This window comes from Corylus avellana, chromosome ca6 (genome assembly GCF_901000735.1).
Source record: "Corylus avellana chromosome ca6, CavTom2PMs-1.0".
In the NCBI taxonomy this organism is placed as follows: domain Eukaryota; kingdom Viridiplantae; phylum Streptophyta; class Magnoliopsida; order Fagales; family Betulaceae; genus Corylus; species Corylus avellana.
This window is the reverse complement of record NC_081546.1, coordinates 10,181,769-10,191,392: the sequence shown is the minus strand read 5'-3', so window position 1 is coordinate 10,191,392 and position 9,624 is coordinate 10,181,769. Positions and strand designations below refer to the sequence as shown.

Genomic DNA, 9,624 nt, shown 5'->3' with positions numbered 1-9,624 from the left:
AGTATTTTTGCAAAGCTTTTTTTTTAATAAAAAAATAAATGCCTAAATCTTTACATTTTTTAATAAAAAAACACAAGTATTTTAAAAATTTTGACAAGATTTAACAAAACAATTCTAACAAACTGGGACATTTGAAAGAAATTAAAACTCCGATACCTTTAATTAAGATTTTTTGACTTTCAAAGATACTTTCAAAACGTGTGAAAGTTAAAGGGAGGTTTTTGTGAAGTATCTTCTTAAAAATATTTAATAGATAAGAAGAGCATTGAAATAACTTTTTCTTTCTTTTCAATGTTGATCAAAATGTACAAACAATAAGGACAAGTCAAGGATTTTATTTAAATACCGTAGAATTTCATATGAGATCAACTTAATGGCAGTCCCAGAGTCTAAAAGGTGCTTCAGGCAACAAGCATGATGAAAACGAATCTTGAGATTCTTCTTCCCTCCAGCAATTCAGTTTTCTGCTATAGTCAAAATACTTCGCTAGAGTCAAATTGTTTGAAAATCTCAAAAATGTTGTGCATTTCTCAGAATCCCATTTGTTCTGCAAGATGATAACCTTCTCCTATGTCAGCAAATGATCCCCATGCCTAATGGCATTCCTCAACTTCCAAAGAGAATACACAGCACTACTCCAGCTTAGCCCTGCATAAGACAGCTTTCATTGTGATCCTCATTAATTCCAGTAGACCCCATTTCAGGATATCTTCCCAATCCACATACTCGTTATCAACAAGACACAGATGCAAGAGTTCTTTCCTAATTCTCCTACTAAAGCTGCATAGGAAAAACAGGTGCTCTCTATCTTCTATACATCTTTTTAGACAGAAGGAGCAAGAGACATCTCCTTTATATCCCCAACTCAGCATCTTCCTCCCTGTAGCTAAAGAGTCCCTAATAGTAAGCCAAAGGAGAAAAGCTTGCTTTGGAATTGCCATGGCTAACCAAACTAACCTCCACCAAGAAACCTTCGTATACTTCAACCTGAGTGCTTCCCAAGTATCAGAATTACCGTACACCCTTTCCTCGACACACTCTAAACAGGTGTCCTTTTCCCCAACATTAACTAAAACCAGCTTACTATGTATAAGAACCAGGTTGTCTGAACGAGCCAGTTGCCAACACCAATTTTCTTCTCTCATCACACTTGAAACTTTAGCTTCTAAACTACTCCCAGCATCATATATAGTATGAAAACCATATCTGTCAAGGAGGATCCCATCTGGGTGCCAATTGTTCAACCACAAATGAATATTCCGCACATCTCGTAACTGAAGCTTCAAAAATTTCCTGGCTAAATCCCTTAGTTTCAATAATTTCCGCCAACACCAGAAGCAAGACTCAGGAATTTTTATTATCCAGAAACATTTCCCTCTTAAGAGGTACTCTTTCACCCAGCCTACCCATAGGGAACCAGCCTTAGCAAGCAAATTCCAAATATGCCCAAGTTTCCAATCTCTTTAACCCCAATCACCCTTCAGTTTTTGGCGCACAAACCAGCTCCTAAGAAACCTTAAGCTTTGGCATTAATCGAATCAGTTCCTGACCAAAAGAACCGATTAAATTTATGCTCCAAAAACTTGATGATTTTCTTAGGAAGAATGAAAATACTGGCCCAAAACACTTGAATACTGTACAGTACCGAAGACAGTAGCTGCAACCGCCTAACAAAAGAAAATTTCTTAGCCAACCAAGAATCTATCCTGCCAGAGATCTTCTCAAATAAGCTTCCACAATCTTCTATTGTTAGCTTCTGCAAAATGAGAGGCACCCCAAGATACCTCACAGGTAGCTTACTCTCCTTGATTTTCAAACAGTCAATCAAATGCTCTTTCTCTCTCCCATTCACGCATAAGGAACTTTTTGTGGGGTTTTTTGACAGTCCCGAAAGGGAAGCAAACTCACTAAGCACTTAATTTATAGTTTGAGCAGAGCTAAGCGTGGCAGCTGAGAAAAGCAGCACATCATCAGCAAAGCAAGGGTGGGTGATCTGCAATTTGGAGCATTTCAGATGGAAATCAAAAGTCTTTTTCTCCACAGCTACATCAGCCATAAATTTAATGAAAACTTCCATGGCTATAACAAACAAATCTGGGAGAGAGTATCACCTTGCCTCAAGCCTCTACCTCCTTCGAAATAGCCAACCAAGGTCCCATTTATAGCCACGAGAAATATAGGAGTTGTGATGCACTCCCTTGTCCAATCCACAAAGACATTAGGTACACCAAAGCAAATAAGACAGTGAAGAATAAATTCCCATTCCAAGGAATCATATCCTTCATTAGATCAATGTATAAGGTACACCTAGCTTTCCCTTTTCCCTTATGGTAGTCCCTCACAAGCACTTAAGCAAGGAGGTCATTCCTAGAAATGCTATGATTGGGGACAAATGCCGTTTGATTGCTACTCACAATGGAATCCAGGCAAGGCAAAAGTCTCCTAGCAAGGATCTTTGTAATGCATTTAAATACAATGTTGCAACAGGAAATAGGACGATAATCCCCCCATCGAAACTGGATTAGCCTTTTTTGGAACCAATGTGATTATGGTTACATTGACTTTTAACAATTTTCCTGTTCTGAAAAAAGATTTGATGGCTTCCTTCATGGAAATCTAAAGGAAGAAGTGTACATGGAACATCCTCCTGGTCCTCAATTCTCCTTAGCTAAGGGTAAAGTATGTAAATTGAAGAAAGCCTTATATGGACTGAAAATATATAATTGAAGAGCATATTTGGGAGCTTAAATAATATAATTTTAAGTCTAGTTGGATCTTACTTTGTATTTTCACTTATTATTGATATTGAGTTTTATTTATTGGGTTTCACTAGTATCTTGGTTTGTTGGACTTAGTAGTAAAAGCCCAAGAATTCCAAGTTCATTAGGGTTAGGCATTAGATGCAGATTGAGAAAAAAAAATTCCAACAACTAATGTAATGCAATAACCAAACAAATCTAATATTGAAGTCAATTCAATAAGAAATCTCACAGAGAAATAAAGAAAACACAAGTGTATGGATTAAAGGGGGGAATAATGGAAGTCTAGGGTCTCTCTCTCTCTCTCTCTCTCTCTCTCTCTCTCTCTTTTGATGATAGCATAATCAAAAAGTGGCTGCTACAATCTATTAACATGTATTTCTAGGTAAAACATAACCCTAGTGTTGCCCTAATGATTGATGAGACTTTATTACCGCTACTTACGCGACTCACATTACCCCTTTTAAATGATTTCAAATAAAATAAAATAAAACAAATGATACATGACAAAAAATAAGATTGAAACAAAATCAGGCCAGCACTTTCAATGCTCCGGCACCATATTGCTTTATGGATTGCATGATGCAACCATATCTAGAGTGTGATGCCGAGTAACTCTAATGTGATGTTTAGGTTTGTCATTTTCATTTATATTTTCTTTTGAGATTTCGAACAATTTTTCAGCAAACCCTAGAAATTTAGACATTCTTTTTCTAAAACCCTTGTTTCACCACTTGTCCCAAAAGTTTAAGTTGATAAGAAGAGATAAATTTAATTATTTAATCAAATACTTTAACACTTCCCCCCAAGTGTGGGCTCAAACTTTTTTTTAATATGTGATGCCTAACACATGAAATATTTAATTGAAATGGGAGGTGATAAACTAAGACAAGGTTCGAACTCAAGACTTTTAGCTTTGATACCATGTTAAATTATCACTTGTCTCAAAAGCTTAAGTTGATAGAAATTGGTAAATTAATTATTATTATTATTATTTTTTTTTATAAGTAATATTGTATATATCAAAAAACGTAGAAGGGTGCATCCCTAGTACACAGAAAATATACAAGAGGACGCCTAAGACGAAAGATAAAAAAGTAAATTTCATTATTTAATCAATATATATATATATATATATATATATGTTGGGAAACTTCTTCAAGGTAGGGCTCTTCGGACTCATCCTTGTAGAGTAAACTTTAGTCCCGTGTACTGTACCCTCGAAAGTTTTTCTACACAGAACTAGTTAAATCGCTGGCTTTTCATCGGGGGGTGTGGCCCCAAGAAATTGTTTGCACCCATAAGGTGTTGAACCTTGGACCTTAAAGACATTTAATCAATACTTTAACAATCCTAAATCACCAAATTCTCATAAGATTCATAAATAGAAAATACTGTTCACACTACTTGTTTTACATTGATGTGCTTGCTCTCAAAGGCAAAAAAAAAAAAAAAAAAAAAGAGAAGAACAAAGGTAATTTACATAATGTGAAGGAATGATAAGATGATGTGGTATATCCACAAAGAACTAAATTTTGGAACAATCAATAGCATGATATTCTCAATTTGTGTCTTACTGCCGAAGGACAATTAACCTAATACTTTTACTACATCCAAGAATAATATTGCACAGTATGGGTGGACCAAGCTCATAACCTCTCCAAAAAAATGTTCCTCAAGCCAGCCTGATGCCATTATAGCAAGTAGGTGATTTGCACCTTTGATCTGATGCAAAGTATCAGGGATCAAGAAGTTCAATGCTTTACTTTTTATAGCTCATCATGTCATAGTTTCATGTGAATGAGAACACGAATAAGGTTGCTTCACTTCTCTAGCATTTATATTTCATGGTTGCCAAAAGAGTACATCTTTGAGGACAATACATTGTAGTATAGCAAGCAAAGGTGGCAGTAATACAGTATGCTTATAAGCTGAACTCAAGAGTGTGGAAGTTTAGTTTATTTATTTTTGATAAGTAAAACTTAAAGCGATTTTTTTTTGGAAGTTTAATTTATATGATGGATCTATACGCACCAGAGAAGTTGAAGCACAAAGATTTCACAGTTTCAAGCCAAATGCAAGTCAATAAAAAAGATAAAACTAAAGATTATCATACAATTGAAAACTAGCATGTTCATAAGCTGAACTAAAGAAGTCTAGTAACTTTAATTTATAAGATGGATCTGTGCACATCAACAAAGACATCAACAATTTCAATCCACGTATAACAAAGATAAAGTAAACATTATCATACAATTAAAAAGTGAAAATATCTGGAACCATCTTTTCCTAAAATAAAAAGGTAAGATAACAAAAATCACAAAAATCTGTTTTAATTATTTATTTTCCTAAAATTCTTTAATAAGAAGGCAAAAATTCGAAATAATGGCATTCCAGTGTTACTATTCTTGTAATAACTCCCAAGGCTGACAAAAATAGAGGGAAAAAAACTAAAATAATCATTTTTATACTTTTATGAGTTCCATTTGCTTGGATGAAAAACATACAACTCAATTTCTTCAAATCATCATGAAGTGTTGCAAAAAGAGTTGAGTTTAACAGTATACATAATATTTTGATATCGATGAACTTACAATAGCTTGATTCGACTTGCAAGGAGGTTTTGGCACTGAACTTTAAATGAGAAGCCCTACTTTGCAGATCAACATATTTAGATGCAATGATAAAATCACTGGGTAGAATTGGCAGAAGCTGTTTGCCCAATCACTGGACTTCAAATGAATTCATGGATTGACTGTTTGTGTTTTGGAAATGAAGGACAGCATTTTCCTGTGAAAACAGCAACATGAATACCTTCAACACTGTAAGTTGGATTTTTTCTGCTTCATGTGGAGTATTAACTGTTTCTGAATGCATACCCGCAACTCTGATTCTTAACATCAATTTGTTGGTCTCCATTGCTTTCCTCCAGTACCATAGAGGAATAAATTTGAAAGAACATGTGGAAAATCTGATTTCAAGTAGAATGTATTAGTGCATCAGTACACAATTAGAGAAATAATGACACTCATCTAAGAAAAAAGCAACATAAACCCCATAATAAGTAGGTTTGGCCTCTCCTTTGCTGACATTTTATAGATCTTATGTGAAAACCACTTAAAAGCCCCACGGATGACATAATTACTTCCCCTTTTTAGTCACAATAACCATGAATGCCACACATGTAGCTGTCCATGTTTCTGTCCGAATTGGATTTAAATAAATGTTAAGAGAACAAAATCTACCACCACACTGCCCCTCTTTTCCTGGTGGATCTTCATCACAAGGGGATTTTTTTTGAGGGGGGGGGGGGGGTTGGACATCAGAGGTGGGGAGGGGAGATCTACTTCTTGTGAAGAGGTGGCTTCCATGGGCAACTCTTTCTAGGACGGAGAAATGGACGACATTTTTTCCATCAGAGCTGGACCTTTGCCACTCCAAAACAAGAGAAAAATCAGCTTTGGAGAGAATAATTGCAGGAAACCCTTTTTTTTTTTTTTTTGTAAGTAAACGACAATTATCATTAAAAGTGTAAGGCGCCTCTAAGTACATAGGAAGTATGCAAAAAGAATCACCTAACTAGAAGGAGCAAAAAAACAAAAAGGAAAGCCATATTTCTTTGCCATAGATAAGAAAATTACAACCTTGTATCCAATTGAAAAAGTGAAATTTTTCTGGTGTTCCAGTTTGAGTAAAGTTCCTCAATGTCCCTATTGATCTATGGCATGATGATGGTTTAGGGTATGCGGGCAGTATCATTGGCACTCCACTGTACCTTGAGTTGTGCTGGAAATAATGCTAGAACTGCGATTCAAGCCAACTAAGAAATACCCAAATGTTATAAACTTAAGCTTCCAAAATGTGAACCTGTAGAAATCTAGGTGGAGGTACCTTGACAACTGTCTAGCTATTCTACATGTAACATGTTTGAATATGCCTCTGGGCTCTGGATGCCCTATTGCTTCTATGCCAAATGTTGTGACAGAACAGCTCAAGCAAAGTTTGAGAGAGAAACAGGAAAAGGCTTTCCAGAGTGGCAGCAAGTTCCAAATAGAAAAGGAAAAGGTGTTGCCAAGGCCCCTCCAGAGAGACACAGTGAAGGACGTGACTCCACAGAGGACAGTAAATCCAATATGTTTAAAGTGTTGTCACTTGCCAACTAGATGGAGCAAAAGGCAGAACGTAGTAAAGGGAACATGGAGCAAGGTGGAAGGGCGGAGTTTCAACCAATGAAGCAAAGTGAAGCCCACAATGGGTCATGCACCAAGAGAAGAGAAAAAGAAGTATGCTCAATGAAAAAATCAGCCAGCTGCAAAAGGCTAGGAATGCAGCATTCATAAGCTTCTCCACCATAAATAGTGGAGGGCGTGAATTGGAGGTGGAGGTCAATTAGTAGCATCGTCTTTAGTGTTTCGTGGGTGATTCACAGCCTTTTGGAATGTAGATGGCAACATCATTTAGGCTAGGACTATTCCCAATTTATAATTTTTTTTGATAAGTAATGCATATTATTAAAAAGCGTAAAGAATCCCTAAATACACAAGTAGTATACACATGAGGCTCCAAACAAGCAAGAGACCCAAGCCCAAAACCCCGAGGCACTCACACTAGAAAGTGTGAGTCTTGCCTTTTCCCCTGCCTAGAGGATGCTCCCACTATAAACTATTCCCAGTTTATAATGAACTGAGTATTCTAAGAAATTCTAATTTTTGAAAGGAAATGGTGACTCTTAGGATGGAGAGATTGGGTCCGAACTTTCTAATTACACTAATGTACCAAAAAGAAAATGTATTCCCTAGATACTTGAGCACAACTTCATTAGAGGAACATGTAAGACGGTGTAAACCAGTATAACTTATAATTTTATTGAATGACATAAGAATTTTATGCATTTGAGAAACCTAGTTTATCCTTGTTGAAATAAACAGCTGCTTCTACCCCTATTCATTCGTTATTCTTTTAAATCTGGTTTCTTGTTACTTTCTATAAAGAAAGCATCCCTATTCGATGTTTAAACATTAAAATATATTGAAAACCTTGGCACAATATGTATCATAATATAAACCTCATAAATGATGCAGAAAATTTTTGCACATTCTTTTTAAGTCCGAATTCGCGAATGAGGTTTATCACACTCTATCAACAAACATATGGTTTTTTTTTTTTTTTAACAAATAAATTCTAAACAAAAGAGTATTAACCTCAAGATGCTTCAGTATCCTCGTATGCACTGCAAACCTCTCCAATCTCCATCTCATCATTGTCTCTAAGCAAAGCATCCTCCTCCAAACTGCCGACGGTATCCTTTAGCTCAAATTGCATACCAATGTTTTCATCCTCAGAATCATTCTCGAACCGACCATCATCTTCCACGTCTGACATGTCACTAAAAGTTTCAATCTTCTTCTTCCTTCCCCTGTAACCAATAAGACCCTGGACTTTTTCCTTCCAAAGCACTAACGGCCCTTTCTCAATGAGCTCCGAACCTTCATAACCTTCTGTCAAGAAGACACTAAACCTCTTCCCCCTCTCCGAGACATAGAAAATCCCAAAGTGCTTCAAAAGAAGCCTCATCAGCTTCTGGGGCATCACAAGTTCCTGGCGAAAATGCGTGAGATGATCAGTCACTAGTCTCTTCTCAATAGTGAAGCTTAGCAGCTCGTGCATAACGGCTACGGCTCTCTTGTCAAACTCTAGAGAGCCAGGTTTAAGTCCCCGAGCATCCGCGTATGGGGACAAATAAGACCTCTTCTGAAAGTGCTCAATCTTTCCTCCATATCTATACACTTTCTTGTAAGTGGAAGGGAATTTCAAAGGAAAAGGAAGCGAAAGCAGTCCCGGAGTATGAGCATTGATATTAACCTCACTCACACTCACCGCCATTGCCTTCTTCTCCAACTCAGTAATAGCCCAAGCTGGGTTCCAGGAAACAAGTTCCAAATACTCATTCTCATCCTCGTCATTACACTTGATTACCTTAAACAACTGAGGATACTTGTGCGCCCAGTTGGTCCGAAAATCAATTGGCAAGCCAAAGTCTCTTCGGAAATGCGCAATCTTGTCTATACGAAGACGTTTATCCACGGACATCATTAGAAACCTCGTGACATGCTCGGCGGCCTTGTCTTGGTTCTCCTCGATTATTCTCTCCTCCTCTTCGACCAAGTCCTCGGCCTGCTTCGTCATTCCGAACCATACCACGCCGTTTCGGTCCTTGTAGAGTTCAAAGAGTTTCGGTACTTTGCGAACGAAGTCGGAGATCTTGTGGGGCTTTGGGAGGTTAATCTGCCTCCGGTACTGGTCCAGTGAGCGCAGCGGGATGATCATCTCGGGCTCTTTCTTTAGAATCTCCATCAAAAAGAGGACCTTGCTCGCTATCTTCAACTTCTCGGTTGCGATTTCCAGATCGACCCGTTTGTTCTTGCTTCGGTCTTGCACACGCTTACTGCTGGTCATAAATCGATGCTGATTCTTCGACCACCAATTGATGATTCTCACCGACAAATACGGAGACTTGTCCAAGCAGAAAAGCGGATCATTCATCTGAAAAACGGCAGCGAGTCTAACAATTCGGATGGCGGCCATCAATGTGTCAAATGCTGCGGTCAAGCGGATGAGTAGTGACCCTCAGGTGTTTGTGAAAATGCCAGCCGAAACGAGAATCAATAGTATTGCGGTAAATGGTGCTACAACGAAGCGGAATGCCATCAATGTGTCGAAGATGTGCTTGGACGATGGATGATGGATGATGACTTGCAAAGTGTCAAAGTGTATTTAGACGACGTCGTTTGTTGAAAATGACAGATATTAAATCTTGACCGTCCAATTCCCCTTACAGAAGATGATCCGATTTGTCAATCATCAA

At 37.5% G+C, this 9,624-nt stretch overlaps 2 protein-coding genes across 4 annotated transcripts; both read right to left on the bottom strand.

Moving 5' to 3' along the window:
- Nucleotides 1–632: 632 nt before the first annotated feature.
- On the bottom strand, nucleotides 633–2,077 carry LOC132185153 (uncharacterized). The gene is made up of 4 exons (XM_059598966.1): nucleotides 1,967–2,077; nucleotides 1,646–1,756; nucleotides 1,516–1,545; nucleotides 633–1,421 (listed from the first exon to the last, which is right to left on the bottom strand). Exons 1-4 carry the CDS (start codon nucleotides 2,075–2,077, stop codon nucleotides 633–635), a joined length of 1,041 nt encoding a protein of 346 aa, XP_059454949.1.
- Nucleotides 2,078–4,292: 2,215 nt separating this feature from the next.
- Nucleotides 4,293–9,455, bottom strand: LOC132184644 (protein WHAT'S THIS FACTOR 1 homolog, chloroplastic). 3 transcript variants are annotated; one of them, XR_009440576.1, is made up of 3 exons: nucleotides 7,961–9,455; nucleotides 5,354–5,730; nucleotides 4,293–4,484 (listed from the first exon to the last, which is right to left on the bottom strand). XR_009440576.1 is itself a non-coding variant. In XM_059598353.1 (2 exons), the coding sequence occupies exon 1, from the start codon at nucleotides 9,342–9,344 to the stop codon at nucleotides 7,962–7,964; it is 1,383 nt and encodes a 460-aa protein (XP_059454336.1). In that variant the 5' UTR covers nucleotides 9,345–9,455; the 3' UTR covers nucleotides 5,207–5,730; nucleotide 7,961. The 3 variants fall into 3 exon arrangements, 1 of the variants encoding a protein (XP_059454336.1); XR_009440575.1 differs by lacking the exon at nucleotides 4,293–4,484 and having other exon boundaries at nucleotides 5,207–5,549; nucleotides 5,639–5,730; XM_059598353.1 differs by lacking the exon at nucleotides 4,293–4,484 and having other exon boundaries at nucleotides 5,207–5,730.
- Between the last annotated feature and the right edge of the window lie 169 nt (nucleotides 9,456–9,624).